The sequence below is a fragment of the Alternaria arborescens genome, assembly GCF_004154835.1.
Source record: "Alternaria arborescens strain FERA 675 chromosome Unknown contig_6, whole genome shotgun sequence".
Lineage (NCBI taxonomy): Eukaryota > Fungi > Ascomycota > Dothideomycetes > Pleosporales > Pleosporaceae > Alternaria > Alternaria arborescens.
Window position 1 is genome coordinate 1,043,002 of NW_021167861.1, and position 24,580 is coordinate 1,067,581.

The window sequence follows — 24,580 nt, forward strand, 5'->3', positions numbered from 1 at the left end:
GTATTTCTTGTGTCACTGATCCTGCCCAGAACTAGGCTCGAGACATCGTCATGCCTCGAGCACACGGCTTGAACCTGGTACGAGATATTACACTGACGACCCTGGTAGGTACGGCGCCCAGCTTCCTTCTTCTGGATAGGCCTGCGACAGCAACTGTCACGACGATAGTAAGTAATTTGCCCATAAGTACAGCGGGGGAAGCGGTACTTTGCGCGACAGGAATTGTGTATTCTAGAGCTCAAATTGTTTCATTGAACTACGTACCGCACGTGGCCAGGCTGGAGCCCTTGTGATAACATGGCTATTATAGTCTGTTTCAACGGGGGCATCGCAACGCCTTGAAAGGTGCCCAATGAAACGGAAATACGGTGGGGCAAGAACATGAGAGGGGACTTTGCCCAGAGTATCGTTTCTATAGGTTACCAGGGGGTCTATATGTGCTACGAGAGGCTGCACGCACATCCGCGCAGCAGTCATATCAATTTTCTTGATCCCACCCTTGTTTGATCGAACCAGCTTTTGCAGGTTTCGCGAGAAACATGGCAGCAAGAATTGAGGACCCGTCCGGAGATGGAGGACACGCCTAGAACACCCCGCGAGCTGGACACGGATCTCGGCCGCCGTCAAGTTTCAGAAGGCGACTAAATGACTGTTGGGTACATCCCAACGCACGGCACGCATCGAGTATCCGACCTGAAAGACCAAATGTATATTTGCCGTTTAGCAGAGATGAGCTCACTTTGAAGGCGCGAAAGTGGATTGTGGTCGAGATGCCGCAGATAAGTGTAATCGGTGGGGTCGGCTTGCTCTGCCGCGGTAGGACTATCCAGAGTCTTTGTGCCGGCGCCACCTTTCTCCGATCCTTCTCCGCACGGGCCGTTGCCCGCGTTTTTGCGCGAAAAAGTTCACTCTTTGGGCGACGACGTGACGAGTTTCAGACATCGACATATTTCCCGCCATTACTCTCACCACCATGGCTACCAACAGCATCAAGTTACTGACCGGCAATAGCTATCCTGAGCTCGCAGCTCTAGTAGCTGATCGGTACGTTCAAGTTCTTACCTCTTGACGCTCTTTGAGGCTACGACTTGGCATGCACATGCCCAACGGTTGTCACGCCTTCATCACTACCACCACGCAACAGATATAGCTATCACCAGGCTTGCAAAGCTATAGAGCACATTTTTAGACGACCATATCATTTTTTCTTTTTCGAGAGTCAAAACAGGGTGCTCGACTGTCGCGCACCTGCTCGAGCAAGATCGCTAACGGAATCACAGACTTGGAATCGAGCTCACCAAGATCCTCGTGCTTCAATACTCGAACCAGGAGACTTCCGTGACTATCGGAGAGTCGGTCCGAGACGAAGATGGTATGCATCATCTTTCTCTGGGAGCGAGCACCAATGTGTCCGGCTTTCCTCAGCTTACCATAATGCAGTCTTCATCCTGCAATCTACGCCACCAGGCGATATCAACGATGCGCTCATGGAGCTGCTGATCATGATTAATGCGTGCAAAACGGCTTCTGCTCGCCGCATTACTGCTGTGATTCCAAACTTCCCTTATGCTCGCCAGGATAAAAAGGACAAGTCACGCGCGCCTATCACGGCGAAACTCATGGCAAACATGCTTCAAACTGCTGGTTGCAACCATGTCATCACGATGGACCTCCACGCCAGCCAGATTCAGGGCTTCTTCAATGTGCCTGTAGACAACCTCTACGCAGAACCGAGTACGCTCAGATGGATTCGTGAGAATCTGGACGTCAAGGACTGTGTTATTGTCAGCCCAGATGCAGGTGGTGCAAAGAGGTAAGATCACGCCACATACGTTCGCCAAACACTGGTTCGACTATCTGGTGCCGAGTGCGAGAGTGCGCAACCATGCAACGGTGTAAACTCAAGACCCTGAAGCGTTCCCTTGTGCCATGTTGGAGCGTCGGACTGCTCTCCGCACCACGGCTTCGAGAAGGTACTAGTGCTAATACATTTTCAGGGCAACTTCGATAGCCGATGGCTTGAACCTTGGCTTTGCCCTCATTCACAAGGAGCGAACACGCCCGAATGAGGTTTCGCGAATGGTTCTGGTCGGAGATGTACGAGGCAAGACGGCCATCCTGGTCGACGACATGGCCGACACATGCGGAACGCTCGTTAAAGCGGCGGACGTGCTGATCTCCGAGGGTGCAAAGGATGCGCTCGCAATTGTCACACACGGCATTCTGAGTGGCAACGCCATCGAAGCTCTCAACGGCAGTAAACTCAAGAAGATTGTTGTCACCAATACCGTACCTCATGAGGATAAGAAGGAGCTGTGCGATCGTATCGAGACGATTGACATCAGTCCTACTGTACGTAACTCATGCCTTCGAAGATTGCCGCTCTAACAACAAACAGCTTGCCGAGGCCTGCAGGCGTACCCACAATGGCGAGAGTGTTAGTTTCCTCTTCAAGCACGCGCCTGTCGACTAAGGAAGACGCTACCGTTCTACCAACGGCAGTCCTTTAGCATATGAATTAACGGCGTCACGAGCGGTATAGGCGTTAGGATCAACATCACGATATGAACTATTCTTCACACGACAGACATGATGAGTCTATGAAGATCTGCAGATCGCCTTTCAGATCACGCAACTAGTAGTGAAGCCACTGCTGCAGCACGTGGCGTCGCACTAAGTGCATAAATTAAATTGCACGTTTCTATAACATCCTCTTCCCGCTAAAACGTATGGCAGGTGCGTCTAAACTAAATCCGCTGTCAGCCGGGTTTGACATGTTGGCGCCAAAGGACGCCATGGTGAGGCACTTGTCTAATCCGTCACGTTGCGTGATGCGAGCTACCAGGTTAGTCTGCTTTTAGCCCGGAGCAGTTCAAACTTTATGTCATCGTCAAACTACATACTACCATCCGCAAGGAGGTTTCACGGCTTACAGGATCTCTGTGATCAGTACCCTGCATGTTGAGTACGAATGGTTGATCGCCGCTAAATATCGCTTGCGGACGTCTAGTGGCACCATGCATACGCGACGTATCGGTCTGCATGGTGATAGTCATGGCATGCAGCCACAGTCAGCGCCCGCGAACTGACATCAAACGATGATCGACGAACTCGCGTAGGTGGGCATTCCGGGCTAGTGTTCTCCGACAAGTTTGCTCGCCTCCGCTACCTCCAGACGCTCCACATATCACAACGAGCATACCCGGATGGAGATCGTGCAATCAAGACTCGGCGGACTCCGTGAGCTCCACTTCCCACTACTCGGCGGTTTCCGTTCCCATAACTCGAGTCACATCATGAGTAATCACACTAGATTTTTCCGAGTCAAGATGCCTTTATTCCTGAAGATCTCCTACGACTGCCGGAGCTATTCACAGACCTCAACCCATCTTGGAGATCACGATTTCCACTTGAACCATTTTGGTCTTCTGCTCCGACCCGATGCGTGACTAAGTTTATCTTGTGGGTTGACCGGAAAGGCGATCTGGGCACTTCCGAGAAAGATGGGCTTTTAAACTTTCAGGTTTCACGATGTCGGCCTTCATTGGCGCCGCATGTGCCGATGCCGAAGTTCAGCCACTGCGGTAGCATGTCTAGTGTGTGGCTGAAGAACTACGTGTAACCTGGGAAGCCACCGCTGCTTGTCTAGAAAAGGACAGATCCGAGCGATGCGGTGAAGTATGAGTTAGCTCGTAGCTATAAGTCTGCAAGCGGTTACAGAAGTAGACGACCGAGTTGTGCAACTATACTAAGCACACGATCATGGATTGTGATCAACATGTGAGTCTGAGAGAATTTTGTTCAATACGACATGAACGAGGAAACGAAAAGTTTGCCCATGAGCAGGAGATCGCCCCATCTATACGCCCTTTTACTCAGTTGATTGACTCCTGCACTTTATGCGATGCTTGCTTTCCAATTCACTATTTTCATACACATGCTTTCAGCTGAAGCTGAAGTTTATGTCTAAAAACCCCCAAGCGCACCCCTCTGTATCCACGAAGGGAACTGCACGCCGCGCAGTCAAACAAGCTATAGTAATCCACCCCTCCTCCCCTCCTCCTCCATACATGTCCGGGAAAGTTTTCGGCACCCCGAGCTGCCTCATAGATTTACATAGTCCGAGTCGTCGCATCATGTATTGTACCGTATGCATACAAACAAGTAAGCAGGCTTCAAAGGTCCAACGACCGAGCAAAGCACAAGGGTCCCGTATCAGCCATCGTTCGAGCGAAAATCAGCGTCAGAAGGAAGCTTCAGTGCAACGATCATATGCACATACCCCCAGCCCCCCATGTCTCGCATCGAACATCACTCCTTGCAAATGGTAAAACCCCACGTCCAAAAACCAAAAGTATAAAACCCTCTTCCTAGCGGTCCGAAACAAACCCTATGTTGCGCAATTCAGCTGTACGACACATCCCACTCCACCGGATAAAAAGGCCTCGTTACGAGTAACATCTCAAAATACTGGAAACTGGGCAAGGGTTCATATACTGTGATACAAACAGCCTTGCGGTCCGAAAAGGTGAACTCTATCATGCGATTTGGACCCTGATGCAAGATTCGGGTCTAGTCTAGATCTGTATCAGATAACGGCCCGAATAGGCAAAGTTTATGGAGAGACTGGGAAGGTGACGCGCTTTTGGGGGCGTGCGGAGCACAGGTCGTGATTTGTAAATACTAAGCGAAGGGGTGGGGGGTTCAAAGTCGGTGTGGTTCGATGTACGCCCAGAGCGTGCGACGCGGGAAGGTGAGGTAGTATCGCCAGTGGCTTGGCAGCTGATGTAGGATTTATCCTTGTGAAAAGTCTAGTTCTCGGACGCTCAATATTTGAATAGTTGGCGTGGTATTCTTTTCAGACATGTATGGTGCATAGACAATAGGATGATGGTCGGGTGGATGGTTAAACTATCGGTATTGGTGAGAAGCTATACGTCGAACCCACAGTGTTTGCCAGTAGTTGTAGTAACGTTACGCTTTACAGATACGTGACCCTTTTGAGGAGTAGCATCTGTGAGTTAATTCGCGCTGCAAACATGCACCAGTTTGTGCGATCCATCTCGTCCATTCAGTGACAAGAGTGGCATGCGCCTAGACGAGTAATTCGTCGTTGGTCTACCTACACCATTTTCTTTATCTATTCGCAGGTATACGAAGAGGTAACTTGAGCTTCATTTGCTAAGTCTCAAAAGAATTCAGGTCGTATGCAGTGGATACAAAATATCTAGGCATACACTGTGGCCATTATCATACAGTACTACTCAACAGCATTTTGTTCATATCGCAGCACTAACATGTTGATCACAGCAATCAAGCAACAATGTACGTAGTAGTTATAGGAGATTGACATTCGCTCACAGTCCTCAAGCAGCTATGTTTTCAAAGCACTGCGCTATTCTTATCCGACTCTTGTCCGCCTCTTACCAACCTAGCTCACCAGCAAGAGCTTTGGCCAAAATTTCCGCCATCGCCGCATGCGTCGCCGCATTAGGATGATAGTCACAACCAACATCTGAACCTTGACTCGGGATATCCACTAGGCTGATGCTCGTGCTGTTTTGGAGTTGCGCGATAGCAGCATTCAGCGCGTTCTTCTGTGTAGTCTTTTGCGCATCTTGAGTGGAGGGATATCCGTCGTTGAGCATAGGCGAAGTCAGAAGGAAGAATGCAGCGTCTGGGTAGTGTTTCTGAATTGTCTTGACAAAGTTTACCATAGCGGCGGTGTACTCTGCTGGGACGATGGGATCCCGGATACCAGCTTGGTAACCAAAGTCGTTGGTGCCAAGATTGATAACCACGGCATCTGGTGTGGCGTTGGCGGGGAATGTGTAGCTATTCAAGGGGTCGAGAGCCCCGTACCGAGTCCAGCGCTGAGGCATAATGTCGCTGGTGTCTGGGGTTGGAGAGACGTAGTTCCTCGTCAGGCCGATGCCGCTCCAAGCGATGATGTCGTAGTCGGCATTCAACGCATCCGCGGCGAGGGCAGCATAGGTCTTGGGGTTGTTTTCAACTGCGGCGGTGTTCACGCATGGGTTCACGCCGTCAAGGCCATATCCTACAGTAATAGAGTCGCCGATGACCTGGATCTTGCGAGAGGGGTACATGTCCGGACCGAATGTGCCATCCGTGGTGATGTTACCAACAGAGATGGTGCCGAAGAGAGCCTCAGATCGTTTACGCAATTCGACAGTGTGGTTGCCGTTCCGGAGGCCGGCGGGTGTTGTGATGGAGGTACCATTTACGTCCGAAATGACAGTCGCCACACCGTCGATGGTCAGCTGAGCACTGTTGGTACCAGTTGTAGCTTCGATTTCTATACTAGCCGATGAGCCTGTGAAAGTGAAGGATACGCCGGTTCCAGGCCATGTCAATTCTCGAGTATCCGGATTAACGCGTCCGAGAAATCTTTCGGCAGTGACAAGGTCGATAGCAGCCAGTAGTACAAACGGAGAGATGGTGAGCTTCATGACGATGGATAGTGAACGGGTGCGCAGTGCATCACGGAGATGCATCTACGGGCATATAAATACTATACAGCATTGTGGTTGAGCCTCCAATCTAACACGGAAGACCGTTCCTAGCTTCGTGCGAGTAGGAGTCAGTTCCGACGCTACCTGGATTGTGGGTTCGGCATATATTACGTGCTGTATGGGAAAACCGGGGTAAGCTCTCAGCAAAGATCTTGTTCTTTCTACAGCCGCAATAATACGCCGTGTGGCAACTCTATGATTGGCTCAGCGATACCTGTATGATGTAGTGCATGACACTAGAAGAATGCGTAGCTATAAACATTAAAACAATGCGGGGGTATAGTGGTGAGCGTATGGCAAGAAGAAGATTGTAATGACGATCGCGGATGAACTGACTGGTACACTAAGCTTGAACGGGAGTGGTGCGGAAGACATAATTTCCACGAACGAAGGCTGCTCTCATCCATTTGCCCGAAGACACGACTAACAAATGTGAAGACTAGAATATTGAGACAGCATGGGTGATGCAGGACCATAAGAGATGTCAAAATGGGTTGGAGATGGAACCTGATTGTGGGCAAGCGCAGAGCCATCTGCCACAACAGCAGGGAATTTTGAAGCCGGCCTCAACGATACATACTAACAGAGAGCTCTACAATCATGATTTCATGGCTGAGTTGTTGAAGTATTCTGATGAATACATCTTCCTCGATGCGAGCCTTGGCCACTCCTTCATCACGCTCCTGTTCATCACAAGGAAAGTAGAGACTTGAACGGTGAGTGTGGTTTCTAGAAGATGTGCGATGACGAATGAGATGGGCGGTCTCGAGGACGCTTCCCTTGATCTATTCTGCTAGAACATGATAATTGAGTACAAAAATAGTGACAAGTCCTCTCTGTGGTATCATTCGCGCTCCGTTGACGCAGTGCAAACAAGGCGCTGTAACGCTGACAAGACGCCGCCGCAATGCATCGAGTCCAATTGCACCAAACTTTTGTGATGGTCTAATAAAGCGCAGGGATCAAAGAGATCTGAGATAAGATGAAGATAGAGGGCGAGCGTACTATGACGCCGTCGGCCTTTCTGGTATTTCATGTCGTTCGGGTTCGTATGTCGTCTCTCCTAAGGATTCTGTAGGTCCAGAGACAGAAGGTGCTGATGGAGCACTTGGGCCTCGAGATGCCGCTGCGTTCAATCGCGCATTCAGTGCTTCCAGAGCCAGAGCACGTCTCCTCTCTGCTTCTACACGGGTTGATCCACCGCGACCCCCCCTGCTGTTGGGGTTCATGATGCTTGGGAGACCTCCTTCGGCACGGGCGCTTGCCTGTTCGTTGCCCGCATCGATGTCTCGATCTGAGAAAGGCGTGCACACTTTGAGCGATACCAGTGCGTTGTAGATGCCGTCGGAAAGTGCGCCAACGGGTGTTTGTATGGGTTCCGGGAAAAAGTGAGCAAAGGAGAAGGTGTCTGAGGCGTCGCCGCGGATGACGGATCCGTTGCCAGTTGCCGTGGACGATAGTGATGGGCTTATGCGGTAGAAGCGAAGGTAGATCCAAGCAGTGAAGAAGCCGAAGTATGCCAGAAACATAGCCGTCTCAGTACCCAGTATCATGCCAGAGATTGTGTTGGCGAGGAGAAAGATGGCGGGGAAGTGCTTGACGCGCATGCGGATGAGGCCTTTGGCGATGGCAACGGTGTGTTCGGGGACGAGCTGCTTGAAGGAAACGAGAAAGCCAGCTTGGATGGCAATGCCGCCGGAGATTGTGGTATGTCTGGACGGCGTCAGTACAAAGTACAGGGAGGGGTGTTGTCTACTCACAAGATGGAACCTTTGCTCGTGAGGAGGAAGCCAACCATGTAGAGCAAGTATGTAAGGACGTTGGGTATCATGGCCACGAAGAGCATGAACTTGGTGAACTCGTGTGACGCCCATGCTCTTTCCAAATAGCGTCCGCCGTAGAAGACGGTGAGTGCGGTGGTGACGAGACCCAGGACATTCTGCTCCACGACCGTCGCCAATGCAAACACCCATGGATACCAAGGCACCGAATAGCCAGGGACTATGGTGAGCCACGGCACGCCATTGCCCACGCCAATGATTGGCTTCTCGACCTTTTCCACCCAGTCGGCGTGCGGACGCAGTGCGAAGTTTATAAGCGTAAAGAATATGACGGCAGCGAGCACGCCCCGAGTCAGTGGGGGCAGGTTGATCCGGGCCATGGCGGGAGGTGAGAGGGCAGCCGGGAGAGGAGGAGGGGAGGAGGAGAGGAGGGTCGGCCCGGGGGATTCCAGACGGGTGGTGGAAGTGGAGAGGGTGAAGGAAGGCAGCTGGCAGGGATCAGCAGCGCTCGGACGGAGATCTGTGGGGACTAGCTCGAGTGCACAGTGCACGGTGCTCGAGCGCTGAGTAGTTGCAGTTCGCAGGGCAGGTAGCCTTCGATTCTCCGACAAGCTTCGAGACCACGACGGCCACGGATCGCGCAACCAAGACGCCCCGAATCCCAGCGTATACACCCTCTTCTCTCCACGGGCGCATGCAGCGCGTACAGGATGCGCCATGGCGGAGACTCTGAGCAGCAACGCGATGAACTATCTCGGTACCCTTTCCCCCCCCCCCTCCCATTCGACGACTCGATTGGCCTGGCCCTTCTGACTTGTGTGTGCAGTATGGCGATACCTTCAGGAGGCCGGCTTCGGTAACGCAGCCTTGCAACTCTCGCGATGCTGGATCCGCGACCCCGACACGCTTCCCTTTGCGAAGAACATCGAACCGCACACACTCATCAGGCTCGTGCAGGATGGCATGTGCTTCGACCAGCTACAGGCCGAGGCTTGCAATGTACGTCGCATACATGCGCTGCAGAGAGCAGTACTGACGGCCGCAGACGGAGCCGCGATACAGGTTCGGCACCGACCACGGACGACCATATTCGGCGCGCAATGGCAACCTCTTGACCCTCGACAAGGGCATACCCGCCCACCAACTCGCCGCCGAAGCCAACGGCGCCGTCCAGGAACCCCCACCAAAGAAGACGCTCAAGCGCAAGAAGACGAAGCCCACCAACGGCGTCGAGCCGCGCCCCGAGCCCCAGGTCAACGGCGATGCCATGGACATCGAGCACAACGGCGCCGCACATGTCACAAACAGCACGAGGGCCGAGTCGGAGCCCATGGTCTCGGAAGCAGAGTCGCCCTCGCTTGCTGACATCCCCATATCCACGCTTAGCATAGGCCAGGACGCTGAGATCCAGACCGAAGCCATTGCCATTGCTGATCTGAATTCCACCACTGTCTCCATTCCTCCGCCCTCGGATCCCGCACGAGTAATCGAGCATACCCTGTGGGGGCCAATAGAGTCTCCCGTACTGCTCGCGGCTGGCAAATCCCTCCTCCAGCTTCACGTCGTGAGCAAGGAGCTCGGCCATGAACCCCCTACCCAACATTTCGACATACCTCTGCCCGTCGACAACTTCAACGTCACGGCGCTGTGCTGGCACTCGGACAACGAACTTACCGTCTCTGTGCGAGAGCAGAGATCCAATGAAGTGGGGGAAAAGATGATGATGGACAAGCTCATCAAGCTTACCGAAGGCGGTCAGGCCTCCCAGGTCGTCTCTTCTACCGCCGGCCTCATCAACACGCTTCGCTGGAATCCGGTCCGGAATTTGCTGCTATCTATTTCGACAGACGGCGAAAAGGGCTCCATCAAGGTGTGGAAAAACGACAGCGACTCCATCCCAGCCTGGACAGAGTTCACCGACACAGCCATCTTCGACGCGCACTGGATAAGCGACTCAGCTTTTGTCGTTTGCGGTATCAAGCTCTTCAAGATCTACGAGGTCAATGAATCCTTGACAATCCAGCAAACTCTCGAGACCTCAGTAACATGGGAGACGGTAAAATATGACGCTGCATCTGGCATCATCGCTGTCTTGGGCATCGAGGATAGGAAGTATTATCTGGGCATTCTCCACCCCAACGATTCGCTGCAACTCCAGACCCATGAATATCCCGACGAATACCCTACCGATCTTGGCTTCCGCGTCAAAGCAAAGAACAACCATCTCACCAACGGCTCCGCTCTGCCATCCGTCTTGCTTGCAACAAGCTCCATGTCTGGTGCGACGCGCATCTGGAATGCCGACGAACCATTCAAATGCGTCAAATATCTGCCTACCACAGATGGCACACAAGCCTTCAAAACTGCATTTTCCCCAGACGGTTCGCTCTTAGCGGCTGCGGGACCTGATGCTGTCACCATATGGGATATAGAAAAAAGAGATGTCCCAATAGCCTCGTGGCGAGCCAGTGAAACTCCAAGCGACAAATGGAATCCTGGTATAGACGGAGAGTTCAGTCTTGGTTGGGAGCCAGACAGCTCCAGGCTATCCATTGCACTCGGAAATCAGGTATGACCACCCAGCTCAAGAAACACTCATCTACTGACCTCGACACAGATTGCCATCATCACGGTTCCAAGGTAGTGCCAGGGGTCGTCCTTCGAACGGAATCACTTCGTTGTGCAGCGCGTCGCAAAACATTGTGGACCCTCACAGGGTCGCAGCGGCATCGTGCAGGAAGAAGGAAAAACATGTCGGGTCGATTGCGCAGGCGATTGCGGGGGCATTCCGCGCATGCAAGATCGCAAAGAGCGCGAGGCGGGACGCATGTGGAGTCCGGGGTGGCGCCTCCGTCAGATGCGGAGACCTTCGCGCCCTGATAGGCTAAATCTTTCAGTCAAGTCGTCTACCGTGTGTTGAACCCGGCCTTTAGCCTGGTCCACATCTTGACGTCTCGCTAGCGATGGGCCCATTGCTTCGGCAATTGCACCTTACGGCCAACCTTGACGATGGGCGAGGGGCATATTCAGCGGCGTCCGTAACTATGACGGTTCGCTGTCGCCCTTATGTGACCGATGTCTTCTAATCCTTTCTCTGTCCTACTGTATACTACCCACGTCGGAGAGTGTAGCCTCTAAATAAACCTTAAGCATTGGATAGGTGTCGTGCGACAGATCTTGCTGTGCAACTCTCTCTTTCCTATTGACCATGTCGGCTATTCCTAATCTTCCTATCGACACGCCCGGCATCCACACCAACGGCGGTGCGAATGGTGTTGCTGCAGACTCGTCTTTCAAGCTCAATGATGCGCCGGTAGAGAATCTTCGACGTTTGAAAGTTGTCGTCATTGGGGCCGGCTATTCTGGTATCTACTGTGGGATCCGTATACCAGAAAGACTGAGAAATATTGACCTGGTAATCTATGAAAAGAACGCTGGCGTTGGGGGGACTTGGTACGAAAACAGGTAAGAAACACCCATCTCACAACTATATCAGCGATGTCAGTATTGGTTTCGGGTGATCCTGTTGTAGATACATCGCTTGGTCTTTGGTTGTCTCCATTTTGCACAGTGCTTACTGACCTGATTGCAGATACCTTGGTTGCGCTTGCGACGTCCCTTGTAAGCATCAGGTCCCACATTTACCAATGCGTACGCTGCTGACTACCCCTAGCACACTCTTACCAGTATTCGTTCCAGCCGAACCCAAACTGGTCGTCGCTTTACGCCCCGGCAGCGGAAATCCAGTCGTACCTCCAAGATGTCGCGCAGAAATTTTCCGCGGACAGATTCATCAAGTTGCGTCACCAGATTGAGGCATGCCACTGGGATGACAAAACTGCGAAGTGGAACATCACAGTAAAGAATCTTGCCACAGGAGAAGTGCTGGAAGATCAGGCGGATGTTGTTATCTCAGGGAGAGGTAATCTGAATACACCTTCCTGGCCTGAGATAGACGGCCTGAAAACATTCAAGGGCGAAGTCATGCATTCTGCAGTCTGGAACCAGAGGTATTGCGCATTCCCACAGTGCGTCTTGAGTAGCAGATTGACTGAATTGGTTTATAGGTACGACTTCGAAAACAAACGAGTTGGTGTTATTGGCTCCGGCTCTTCTTCGATCCAGATCGTCCCTTCGCTACAGCGTCTACCAGGTACACACATCAGCACCTTTGTGCGTAGCAAGACGTGGATATCACCTCCTTTCGGCCATGACTTATTCGACAAATACGGTTTCAATGGCTCAGCAATTCCCCAAGAGCTCCGCGATCGTTTTGCGAATGACCCCGAGTACTACTACAAGTTCAGGCTTTCAGTCGAAGAGGATGGAAATGGTATCCACGCTGTCACGATGAAGGGAACTGAACTGCAACTCGGCGCAAAGGATATGTTCCACAAGCACATGAAAGAAAGACTAAAGAGCAAGCCGGAAATCTTCGAAGCCCTCTTACCGTCATTCTCACCAGGATGTCGCCGTTTGACGCCAGGCCCGGGCTACCTAGAAGCACTGACGCAGCCCAATGTAGACTTTGTTACATCACCTATAACGCGCATATCCGAATCTGCGATTCACACTGCTGACGGTAAGACGCATGAGATTGACGCTCTTGTGTGTGCGACAGGCTTCAAAGCATCTGCCCCACCTCCGTTTCCATTGACCGGCAGCAAGGGGCTATCTCTTACGGAGAAGTGGGACAAGCGCGCTGTCAACTATCTCTCGCACTCTTTTGCCGGCTTTCCTAATATGTTCACGGTGCTTGGCCCCAACGCTGCCATCGGCTCCGGTAGTCTAACTACCATGATCGAAACAGTAGGCGACTACATCATCAAAGCAATCCGCAAGATTCAAAAGGACAACATTGCAGCCATGACAGTCAAAGAGGCGCGCGAAAAGGACTTCATAGAGTATGTTGATGCATACTTCCAAGGCACAGTCTTCGCCGATGAGTGCAGAAGTTGGTACAAGAACAAAGGTACCGGGGAGGTCGTCGGACTTTGGCCCGGTAGCACACTACACTGCGTTGAAGCAATGCGGAGTCCGCGCTGGGAAGATTTCGACTACGTCTACCTAGACGAACTAGAGGGCCAAGACGTTAGCAACGACCTACATGGTGTGGGTAAGAAAGCGAACAGGATGGCTTGGCTGGGTAATGGATGGAGTATCGCTCAAATGGAAGAAAGGGATCTTGCTTGGTATCTGTACCCAGAATTTGTGGACAAGCCTCTTGCGCCACTGCCGGAGAAGAAGAGCGTTTATAATGTAAGACCGTTTTCATATTGATAAGAGCAGGAGCAAGGATAGTATGAGTTACATAGTTATCGTTAACGTCTTTCGATTCCCAATTAGCACAACAGCACAACGCACATAAGCTCTGGAAACATCTTAGCGTACATCTTATGTGCTATGACAAGGCTAGCCAATTACTTGGTCCCAACCTTATCTACATGCCCCGAGCTCACGCAATATTGAGACTAAGATGATGCTGCGGACTGCAAAGTATTGTTTCTTCCCGTCCGTCAACCTAATTTTACTTTTCATCTCTTCGTATATGGAATAGATCTTGAACATAGCTCGAAAAGCACACAAGGCTGAGAACGCCTGGGGCTTTGCCAAGTCTGCGTGGCTGGAGCGAAGATACAGAAAGCATGTATCATTGGGTAGGATCAGAGTCCCGACCTCGGATGGATCATCTGTGGCATTTCGGTGCGTCTGTTGGGGGGCCGACCCCTCGTATCATAGACCTTTGCAGCAATGATCAAGACGCCTAGGATCACCTATAGCTTGCTGAGCTCCTGTGCTACTTCAGCCTTTTTGCATCTTTCATCTCATCTTGAATCACTTTGCCAACTAAAGACAATATATCATCATGCTGTCTGTCATATTCCTACATTTGTGGCTCACGTGTCTTTTGACAGTCGTCACGCGTACCTCCGCGCAAGACGAAGTCGGATGCACAGGCAATAGTAGCACCTACAATGATGCTGGCTTGGTGGTTCCATTTCAAAACCTCTGCGGCAAAGATATAGGCGCCGTAGTCGACTTCCTGGATCCGACGGACGAACAGACTTGGTACGATTGCATGACTCGCTGCGTCAAGAAAGAGCCGCTATGTTACGGATACGATTTCAGACCTTTCGGCGACGTCAACAAAAACTGCTGGCTCATGAACGCTACGTTCGACGCTGACACGGCGGTGTATCCTGGCTACGTGGTTGATGCCGCCATGTTGGGGCCTGACCTCTTGAACGAGCTGTCTGATGACTGTTTAACGTTAGGATTGTGGGGTTGCTTTCTCAAGAATGGTGGAATACAGAACGAAACGACATCTACATCGCCAGCTGCAAGCTCGACGACTTCTGTGACCTCGACGCCTTCCGCTTCCTCTATCACGAACGCGGCTCCTTCCAAGTCCAACGGTCTTTCTGCCGGCGCGAAAGGCGGTATAGTGGCTGGTATCGTGGCTGTTACGGTGATGCTAGTAGGCTCGCTCGTCGCCTTTGTGGTTGTCCGGAAACGAAAACAAAGAGTGCGGCATGCCCCTGATGCGAGTGCTGCGGAAGTCTCAGCTCAGAACCAAAGGATAGAATTGCTAGCACATAAGGGTTCATACAGCACTGCAGAGCTTGCGAGCCCAGATTCTGTACACGAACTTGGTGGGTCTGGGCCTGACAAGCTGCCTGTAGCGATGGGGGAGCTTATGGGAAGTTCGCCAGAGCGGCATGAGTTAAGTGGCACTGAGAAGCGCTAGAACATATATGGTTTAGATCAAGAATGCATCCTTTCCAGAACCGTTTCCCTCTGTCGCTTTCCCGTAAAGGACAACACGTGAGACCAGTAATATAAAAACCCTTTGCAAGAGCAACCCTTATGGAGGCTGTGCAGACAAGGCTACGCATCGTTCTCCACATTGCGTCCAGACATGGCCCCCAAATCTCGCCCTAGCGTAACATGATCGCCGTTTCTTTGCCTTTACACTGGTGCTTACTTGCCTTCATACTATGCCATCCCAACAGCGTTGCACTTGCGGCAAAACGTTCGCAAATTACACGTGGGACTAATGCGACAGTAAGCAACAAAGGTGTGTGTGCTTGTTGAAAGGATCGGTGCTTCGCTCGTTGTTGTTGTCGCTGCTGCAGTGCGTGAGGCGGAGCTTGTAGGATGCACAGTGCGGCTGAGCTGGAAGCCTGATGGGTGAGCCCTGGGAATCGCCTTATTGTATGGTGGCCTCGGGGCTGAACGAGATTTGTAGATTTCTGCTATTTTCCCTTCTTTTCTACCTTCTCGTGGTTTCAGTCAAGCCTTGGTTGTCGGGCTTGGATTCCTGTGAAGATGGTGCTCCACTCGTTCCTGGATCCAAGAGTTCCTGGATTTGGAAGGCAGATGACACCGACATGTCGGGAAGACGATGGATGTCTCGCGTTTCCTACACCCACCTCACAAGGGGAAGTCAATGGTATTTCGTCGACATGGACGCCGCAAGAATCACAGCTAGATCCCCAAGGAGTAGACGAAATCCAAGGTCCATTGTCAACTCCTGTCAATGGCGTCCTCGAGCCTAGCAACACACAATCCGTCGATCCCAACCTTTCTCAACCTGATCTTACTAGCATCGCGACTACGATAACAGACAACACGGGATCTGCCATGAATATGAAGACAACGATCAATGTTACAGTACCACCGAGCTCAAGTGCCACACTCAGTACATCAACGTCGATGGCGCCAGATCCAGGTCCAGCAACTGTTGGAACTGTGGAAGCCGCGGAGAATGGCCACAACACCAACAGACTCAGCGCCGGAGAAGTGACCGGTGTCGCTATGGGAACCTTCATCCTCGGCGCAATCCTGGCGTTTATCGCTGCATTCTTCCTGTTTAAGCAAAGAAACAAGCACAAAAGTTCCAACGTCAACAGGAAGGATTATCCAAGCTATGGCGACTCTGCGCCCGATCTAGCTATGATGCAATCCAAGAGTGCCAGCAGTCTAGTAGGGCGACATAGTCCCTACGTACAGGTTTCGCAAATACCTCTGCCAGCGCCGCTGGCTGCTCACCCACCTTCTCCAATCCCTGCCACTGTTTTTATACCAGCAAGTGCGTCTCGAGATATCACTGCTTTCTTACCACCTGCGGCAGACAACGAAGAGGTGTGGAACGAAGTCTCTCATTTGTTCGCCTTGATGCATGAGCATGTAGAAAAGTATTACCGAGACGTCAATGCCATCATTACCCCAAGTATGGAACCTGGGATTGCCGAGTTTGGAGCCAAGGAGGTGGACATGGCAGAACTTCTGCAAGAATGTACAAGCTCAACAGCGGCGCTGAAGCATGCCCTCGTAACATATGTACTGGGTATAACGGAGCCGAGGCAGAAAGACGACGTTGAAGGGACACTGTTTCCCAAAGAGCTTTACACAGCGCATGCTGAGAATCATATGAATGTTGTCTCTGGTAAGCTCCTTACATGCGTCTTTCACTTGAGAAGGATTGCAACTAACACCACAGATAGATCCGGATCTCGTAGCAGCTACCTCGCTGCATCGCCGCATATCTGTCTATCTCTACAGCAACATCACTGGCATGCCAAATCGTCGCAGATCTTGGACGGCTCAATCGAACGTTCGTGAAGCGGCGGAACACTTCTCTCTTACTTTCTTCCCGTGGGCCAACCCTACGTCCAGCGACCAAGACAAAGATGAAGATCTTGCGCGCATCATTACAGACACGCTGACGATGAGGATATGGCTCTTTGGGCAGTTGGACACCTATGACTTTGAGTGGGAGGGAGTTGGTGAGAGAGGTATCGTCATCAACCCGAGTTTGTTGAAGCGGAAACGTCAAGAGGGTGACGGCGATGATTCAATATTTCAGCTGGTGGAAGGCGCCATCGTTGCTATGTAGACCGAATGAGATGTGATCTCATTTTTGCGATTGAGTCCTCTAAGTAGTCTTATCAGACGCGAAACGCGAATCATCGATCGCAATTGAAATGCCTTACGCTGTCCTGTGGGGCTCCACCCAGCTAACATATCTCCGTCAATCACTATTGGCTACTTCATACTACGGTGTGCCCAGAAACTGCCAATGCGCATGGCATAGACCCATACGGTATGCCGGTCGCTATGACGACGGACGTATGGATGCCAAGTTGTGTATGGGTGGGCTCATTGCGATTGCGGTGTTGATCGCATATCTCACGCTACGGCAACCTACCATGAAGAACCGAAGAACGGTACAAGTATGCGCTCAGGAGCACATCCCAGAGCGCGTCTACGTGATGTCCTAACCGAGGTGTTGCATATTACTCACGAAGACGATGAAAGCTTAGCGCGAACCGCACACGTTCTGCACCCGCACAGCTAACTCGGGTGGTTATCCAGCATGCCATGTCCAAGGAGTTCCACTACAAGGGACAGCTAGTACAGTGTAAAGCAAGCGTGAACAGATATGGCGACCAGCCCAGCGGTAACAATTGCCGGGGCCTCGGATGGGCCCTCTTCCCCACGCCCGAAAGCTGATGCTTGCAGGCGTCGCGTGGTCAGGCCATCCGCTGGAGAGAAAACCGTGCGATCAACTCTAACATTTTCCAGATGTGTACAAACTGTAGTCTTGACAGTCCAGTCATACCAGGTGTTTGCGGCTTGTGTGGTGTCATACCAAGCGCTTCGTAGGAGCGTTCGGCATCTTTGGGGCCGAGCTGTACCTAGGTAGCTTGCTGAGAGCTCTTCGATATTGATGACACTGTTGCAAGTCGCGCTATAGACCCAACGCGCTAGTTGGAATTTGATCAATTGCGCCTGCCCGAAGGCTAACGTTCGGTCGCGAAGTTGCGGGCCGGTTGCCTTCCTCAGGGTCGTACACATATGGTGATGGCGAAGACGTGCCCGCACTGATCAACCAACACGTTGCTGCACTCATTTACAAAAAGTGATACAGGGCATTTTGGACATTGCCAATTATCGACAGTCTAACAAATTGACGGCCAGATCGGCACAACAGTACCCTCTGACTGGCGTGCTCTGCTAGTGATCCGGAGAAACGGAGAGCATCACAAGATGCTATCCGTATTGGATCATGGTGCCGCCCACGGAAGGAGTGTGGGCCCAGACAGAGGCCAGCATTGGGATGAGCGTCATATTCCAGCCCCCGCAGCGAAGGCACGCGAGGGGTAGGGCAACGTAGCCATCGGCCTGCCAAAGCAGCTGCTCATAAGAGTGCCGTTCGCCCATCTAGCTATTTTGCATTACAAACCCTTCCCTTCCCGCTTCACGCCAACCGCCTCGCCTCGACCCTGGCTCTCTAATACAAACACGAAGCTCCACTTGGACTGACAAGTTGTTCCCCGAATCTTCAGCGAGCAGCTTCAATTTGGCCCCTGCGGCAACCAAGCGTACCGCCGACCCCTTTACCCGGAATTGAGACATATATCTATTCTAGACGTCCGTCGGCCTCTGTCCCGCGTCTTGCCAAACTACGTTTCTACGTTGGCAAAGCTCCTAGACTGTCCTCGTCGCGAAATTCCAGCGCGCCGAAGCCGAGCTCCTTTGCCCCGCCAGACGGCTAGTCCACATCCACAGAAGCAACATGTCCGAAGGAGACGTCAAGCCGCCCAGTGCGCCCGTCGTGGCCGAAGCCCACGAGGTGGACACTTTCCACGTTCCCAAGGCGTTTTACGAGTGAGTTTCTACTGTTTATTTGGTTATTACATCATGTACCAAGACAATGACAGCTGCGGCGTCATCCAAGCTCCAGAGCTCGCGCGAATGGGCGGGGTGACCCCGCGCCGCCGAGCTTTTGGCCGAAGCATCCATCGCGATCGCACTCCAGACGAGGCACCCAGCTAACGCGTGCACTACAGCAAGCACCCGCACTCGAAACCGCATCTTGAGAACCTTGAAGAGTACCAGAAGCTGTACAAGGAGTCCATCACCGACCCAAAAGCCTTCTGGGGCCGACTAGCGCGTGAATTGCTCACATGGGAACGCGACTTCCAAACCGTACAATCGGGTTCATTCGAACATGGCGATGTCGCGTGGTTTTTGGAGGGCAGACTAAATGCCAGCTACAACTGTGTCGACCGCCATGCCTTCAAGGACCCCAACAGGCCTGCCATCATCTACGAGGCCGACGACGCTGGCGATGGCCGCATCATCACATACGGAGAGCTTCTCCGCCAGGTCTCGAAGCTGGCCTACACACTCAAGGAGATGGGCGTAAGAAAGGGCGATACTGTCGCTCTTTACCTGCCCATGATTCCCGAGGCAGTCATCTCCTTCTTAGCTTGCACGCGTATCGGCGCCGTTCACTCAGTCGTCTTTGCAGGTTTCTCATCTGATTCGCTACGTGACCGCATCATCGATGCCGAGTGCAAGGTCGTCATTACTACCGACGAGGGCAAGCGTGGTGGCAAGACCATCAGCACAAAGAAGATTGTCGACGATGCTCTCAAGCAATGTCCTGGCATCAGTCACTGTCTGGTCTACAAGCGCACTGGCGCTGAGGTGCCCTGGACCAAGGGCCGCGACTGGTGGTGGCACGAGGAGGTGGAGAAATACCCCAACTACATTGCGCCGGAGCCGATGAACTCGGAAGATCCTCTGTTCTTGCTTTACACTTCTGGTTCAACCGGCAAGCCTAAGGGTGTAATGCACACAACCGGAGGCTACCTCCTTGGAGCAGCGGCAACCGGAAAGTACGTCTTCGACATCCACGACAACGACGTCTTCTTCTGCGGCGGTGACGTAGGTTGGATCACAGGTCACACCTACGTCGTATATGCACCGCTGTTGCTCGGTGTCGCTACCGTTGTCTTCGAAGGCACGCCTGCCTACCCCAACTTCTCGCGCTACTGGGACATCGTCGACAAGTACAACGTCAGCCAGTTCTACGTCGCTCCCACTGCGCTGCGGCTGCTCAAGCGTGCTGGCAACGAGCACGTCAAGCACCAGATGAAGAACCTCAGGATTCTTGGATCCGTCGGTGAGCCAATTGCTGCTGAGGTCTGGAAGTGGTACTTTGAGACTGTCGGAAAGGAGGAGGCACATGTTGTAGATGTAAGTCGTGGTCGAATACCCTCGTGGATGTGTTGCTGACTGAGATAGACGTACTGGCAAACCGAGACTGGCTCGCATGTCATCTCGCCTATGGGTGGTATCACACCCACGAAGCCCGGATCCGCGTCCCTGCCATTCTTTGGCATTGAACCTGCGATCATCGACCCGGTATCTGGCGACGAGATTCACGGAAATGACGTTGAGGGTGTACTGGCCTTTAAGCAGCCGTGGCCCAGCATGGCCCGCACGGTCTGGGGAGCACACAAGCGATACATGGACACATACCTGAATGTATACCAGGGCTACTACGTAAGTTTGAGGAAGTTGATGATTGAAATGTATAGGTCTGACATGTGCAGTTCACTGGAGACGGCGCCGGACGTGACCACGAGGGCTACTACTGGATCCGGGGCCGTGTCGACGACGTCGTCAACGTGTCGGGCCACAGGCTGTCTACTGCTGAGATTGAAGCCGCGCTTATTGAGCACCGTACGTTGTTATCTCCCTAAAGTCCGATATGCAAATTGCTGACTGCTGCGTAGACCAAGTGGCTGAGGCTGCAGTGGTGGGGATCAATGACGAACTGACGGGCCAAGCTGTCAACGCTTTTGTAGCGCTGAAAGACGGCACAGAGTCAAGTGACCAGGTAAAGAAGGACTTGGTAATGCAAGTGCGCAAGTCGATTGGACCGTTTGCGGCACCAAAGGCGATTTTTGTGGTTCCAGATCTGCCAAAGACACGGTCCGGCAAGATCATGCGCCGTATCATGCGGAAGATCTTGGCAGGCGAAGAGGACCAGTTGGGGGATATCACGACAGTAAGTGAAATTTGTTTAGATTTTCCGTTGGCGATGAAGATTACGCGTACTCTGTGGGATGGAGTTGGCTGACTGCCCCGACAGCTTTCGGATCCGTCGGTTGTTGATAAGATCATCGACATTGTGCACCAGTCCAAGAAGAAATAAACGGCTCTGCTTGGCTCGGATTGAAGTGGTTGCTATGGTAAGCAAGCAGGCGAAGCTCCTCTAGTCTGGCGGGGGCGGACGGCTTCAGTGGTTCTTGGAGGATGACAAGTGCCGAGCAATGGCGGTTCTATAGTGAGACGCATTCAGTATGCGCGCTGAGGCACGACCATGCTGTGTTTGTTTGGGCGGCCGCTGTACGCCCATCTATGTTTAGTGCGAATATCCAGACGATAGGTTCTACGTTCACTCGCCATTTTGTGCGTCGGTTTGTGCCTGCGTGGAGCAACGTGTGGACAAACGCGCGAATGACGGCGCAACGGCGTATACAGATACGAGGAGCAAATGCACGGCGGAGACGGTGCAGGGGAGAGATCTGATAGTTTCATTCGTGTCGCGCCCAGACCCCCCTCCTCTTCCGCGAGCCGGGCGCCAAGATGGTGGCTGGCAGGGGCTGTGCAGACGATTACGACTCTCTATTGTCGCTCGCCATCGTTGACACGCCGTATAGCCTTTTGCCTCTGCTAGCGTTTCTTCTGTATACACGTACTTTTGCCTACCCATGTCTCTCGTTGCGTTGTCCTAGTTTTCGCTTTCCACCCCAAATACACCTTCTCCCTGAGCGGAGAGGCACCGCCACCCGAGAATGCGCATCTTCGGCACCTTAAGGGCCGCCATCACCATCGGCCTTGCCACCATAACAGCCGCCTCGTCCCACGCCCGCCCGCCGCTGCGAAGCATCGCGCTTGCCAAGAATGCCGACATCCTCACACAGACACACCGCGTGACTGCCGTATCGACCTTCGACCTTGCCTTTGACGTCTCCGGGCAGCGCATCCGCCTCAGCCTCGAGCCCAACCACGACCTTTTCGTCGATGGCGGCCAAATCACACACCTCAACGCCGACGGCTCGATAGCGCGGCAGGAGCCCATTGAGCGGCTGCAGCACAAGGTTTACAAGGGCACCGCATGGCTGAAGAGGGGGAACCGCTGGGACAATGTCGGCTGGGCCCGGATAGGGATACGCAAGGACGGGCTGGAACCGCTGTTCGAGGGCACCTTCACCGTCAACCACGACCACCACCATGTCAAGACGGCGTCGAGCTACAAGTCGACGCGCCAGGCCGAGGACCCGGACGTTGACCTGTGCGACCGCGAGTACATGGTCGTCTTCCGCGACTCGGACATGGGTAACTTCGACGAGCACACGGAGCTGAGGAAGCGAGGAGACAACATCGGATGTCCCTCCGACGACCTCATCTTCAACACACAGGAGGACCACCCGGTCTATGCCAGCATGCGCGCCCGCGACGAATCCTCCGCCATGTCGCCATCCCTCATCTCAGCTATGTTCAAGCGCCAGAGCAGCAACGACGACACCCAGTCCGGAGGCAACGGCGCCGGTGTTGACCTTTCCACCACCATTGGCAGCACTGCCGGATGCCCCGGTACCCGCAAGGTCGCGCTGGTGGGTGTCGCCGCTGACTGTACCTATGTCAATTCTTTCAATGGAGACAAGAACCGGACCCAGACAAACATCATAGATGCTATGAACCAGGCTTCCGAATTGTTCGAGAGCACTTTCAACATCTCTCTTGGCCTGGCCAATGTGCTCATCACGGAACCCGAATGCCCAACATCGCAGCAGCAAGCAACTCCCTGGAACCAAGGCTGCAGCGGCCAAATTACCATTCAAGACCGTTTGAATCAGTTTTCCCAATGGAGAGGCCAACAGCAAGATACCTACTCCCACTGGACTTTGCTATCTACCTGCAACACCGGATCTGCCGTCGGACTAGCCTGGCTTGGACAAGCTTGTACAACAGGCTCTCAGGACAACAGTGGCAACTCTGGCGAGACTGTCGCTGGTGCTAACGTTGTCATCAAGACTGGCACTGAGTGGCAAGTCATTGCCCACGAAACAGGCCATACTTACGGCGCAGTGCATGACTGCACGTCCGACACATGTGGAAACAGCGACATTGTCAGCTCACAGCAATGCTGTCCCCTCAGCCAAAGCACCTGCGACGCTAATGGTGGCTTCATTATGAACCCTTCAACTTCCCCCGGTATCTCGCGCTTCTCCGCTTGCTCCATCGGTAATATCTGCTCTGCGCTTGGACGGAACAGTGTCAAATCCCAGTGTCTCACCAACAACCGCGACGTCACGCTTCTCACCGGTCAAAGATGCGGTAACGGTATCGTTGAAGGCGATGAACAGTGCGATTGCGGCGGCACCTCAGGCTGCGAGGGCAACAATTGCTGCAATCCCGAGACTTGCCGATTCATCAACAACGCTGTCTGCGATGATTCTAACGAAGACTGCTGCCGCGACTGCCAGTTCGCTTCTGCCAACACTGTCTGTCGCAATTCTGTCGGAGAGTGCGATCCCGAGGAAACCTGTACCGGCAATTCACCATACTGCCCCGAGGATAAGACCAAGAATGATGGCTCAAGCTGCGGCAATGGCCTTAGCTGTGCCTCCGGACAGTGCACGAGTAGAGATATGCAGTGCAAAACTATCATGGGTAGTTACACGCAGAGCAACGACACATACGCTTGCGATAACAGCAATTGCATGCTCAGCTGCGCAAGCCCAGAATTTGGAGCAAGATGTTATGGACTCCAGCAGAACTTCTTAGATGGCACAAGCTGTACCGGTGGGGGTAAATGTAGCAACGTGAGTTTCACCGAGATTCCTCTCTGCCTCGTCTAATATACTAATATTCTATAGGGTGTCTGCGAAGGCGGCTCCGTCGGTCGAGAGATCACATCCTGGATCGATCGCCATCTTTCCATCGTCATCGGCGTCGCCGCGGGAGTCGGTGGCGCCCTCTTGCTCTGCATCTTCTGCTGCTGCTGGCGTTCCTACCGCCGTCGCTCAAAACTTAAGAAATACGCTGCTGCTCATCCGCCGGTGCCTTACCAGGGCAGCAGCAGGCGCAATCGAGGTGGGCCCACGGGTCCTCCGCCTATGGGCCAATATAATAATGGCTTTGCTCCTCCCCCAGGCCCACCACCACCTCAAGGATCGTCTGGGCCGTGGGCGCCGAATCCGCATGCGCCAAACGGGAACGTCCCAATGCCGCCACCAGTACATAGAAGTAGTGTGCGGTATGCATAGAAGCTTTTTTCTTTCTTAGAACTTGTTTATGAAAAACAATACCACGGTCGTTTACACTCCAGTTGAAAGTTCAAAACTGGGGGTTGAGAGTGCTTTTGCTCAGACTTGCATCGTTATCGGCGTTCTTTGT

At 52.8% G+C, this 24,580-nt stretch overlaps 9 protein-coding genes across 9 annotated transcripts; 7 read left to right on the plus strand and 2 right to left on the minus strand.

Moving 5' to 3' along the window:
* Positions 1–973: 973 nt before the first annotated feature.
* On the plus strand, positions 974–2,473 carry AA0111_g3604 (Ribose-phosphate pyrophosphokinase 2; the record flags this gene model as incomplete). Its single annotated transcript, XM_028649509.1, has 5 exons — positions 974–1,044; positions 1,281–1,372; positions 1,441–1,813; positions 1,998–2,352; positions 2,399–2,473. The coding sequence occupies 5 exons, from the start codon at positions 974–976 to the stop codon at positions 2,471–2,473; spliced, it is 966 nt and encodes a 321-aa protein (XP_028508853.1).
* Positions 2,474–5,423: 2,950 nt separating this feature from the next.
* AA0111_g3605 (hypothetical protein) lies at positions 5,424–6,470 on the minus strand (the record flags this gene model as incomplete). The annotated part of the gene is made up of 1 exon (XM_028649510.1): positions 5,424–6,470. One exon carries the CDS (start codon positions 6,468–6,470, stop codon positions 5,424–5,426), a length of 1,047 nt encoding a protein of 348 aa, XP_028508852.1.
* Positions 6,471–7,537: 1,067 nt separating this feature from the next.
* AA0111_g3606 (hypothetical protein) lies at positions 7,538–8,694 on the minus strand (the record flags this gene model as incomplete). The annotated part of the gene is made up of 2 exons (XM_028649511.1): positions 7,538–8,246; positions 8,294–8,694. The coding sequence occupies 2 exons, from the start codon at positions 8,692–8,694 to the stop codon at positions 7,538–7,540; spliced, it is 1,110 nt and encodes a 369-aa protein (XP_028508854.1).
* A 337-nt stretch (positions 8,695–9,031) lies between these two features.
* AA0111_g3607 (hypothetical protein) lies at positions 9,032–10,958 on the plus strand (the record flags this gene model as incomplete). The annotated part of the gene is made up of 4 exons (XM_028649512.1): positions 9,032–9,071; positions 9,141–9,313; positions 9,360–10,883; positions 10,932–10,958. The coding sequence occupies 4 exons, from the start codon at positions 9,032–9,034 to the stop codon at positions 10,956–10,958; spliced, it is 1,764 nt and encodes a 587-aa protein (XP_028509079.1).
* Positions 10,959–11,522: 564 nt separating this feature from the next.
* Positions 11,523–13,594, plus strand: AA0111_g3608 (putative sterigmatocystin biosynthesis monooxygenase; the record flags this gene model as incomplete). The annotated part of the gene is made up of 4 exons (XM_028649513.1): positions 11,523–11,779; positions 11,907–11,935; positions 11,988–12,324; positions 12,382–13,594. 4 exons carry the CDS (start codon positions 11,523–11,525, stop codon positions 13,592–13,594), a joined length of 1,836 nt encoding a protein of 611 aa, XP_028509078.1.
* Positions 13,595–14,180: 586 nt separating this feature from the next.
* On the plus strand, positions 14,181–15,062 carry AA0111_g3609 (hypothetical protein; the record flags this gene model as incomplete). The annotated part of the gene is made up of 1 exon (XM_028649514.1): positions 14,181–15,062. One exon carries the CDS (start codon positions 14,181–14,183, stop codon positions 15,060–15,062), a length of 882 nt encoding a protein of 293 aa, XP_028508855.1.
* Positions 15,063–15,643: 581 nt separating this feature from the next.
* AA0111_g3610 (hypothetical protein) lies at positions 15,644–17,213 on the plus strand (the record flags this gene model as incomplete). Its single annotated transcript, XM_028649516.1, has 2 exons — positions 15,644–16,763; positions 16,822–17,213. The coding sequence occupies 2 exons, from the start codon at positions 15,644–15,646 to the stop codon at positions 17,211–17,213; spliced, it is 1,512 nt and encodes a 503-aa protein (XP_028508920.1).
* Positions 17,214–18,896: 1,683 nt separating this feature from the next.
* On the plus strand, positions 18,897–21,329 carry AA0111_g3611 (Acetyl-coenzyme A synthetase; the record flags this gene model as incomplete). Its single annotated transcript, XM_028649517.1, has 6 exons — positions 18,897–18,988; positions 19,171–20,365; positions 20,414–20,674; positions 20,725–20,854; positions 20,908–21,182; positions 21,267–21,329. The coding sequence occupies 6 exons, from the start codon at positions 18,897–18,899 to the stop codon at positions 21,327–21,329; spliced, it is 2,016 nt and encodes a 671-aa protein (XP_028508816.1).
* A 643-nt stretch (positions 21,330–21,972) lies between these two features.
* On the plus strand, positions 21,973–24,450 carry AA0111_g3612 (Disintegrin and metalloproteinase domain-containing protein B; the record flags this gene model as incomplete). Its single annotated transcript, XM_028649518.1, has 2 exons — positions 21,973–24,006; positions 24,061–24,450. 2 exons carry the CDS (start codon positions 21,973–21,975, stop codon positions 24,448–24,450), a joined length of 2,424 nt encoding a protein of 807 aa, XP_028508814.1.
* Between the last annotated feature and the right edge of the window lie 130 nt (positions 24,451–24,580).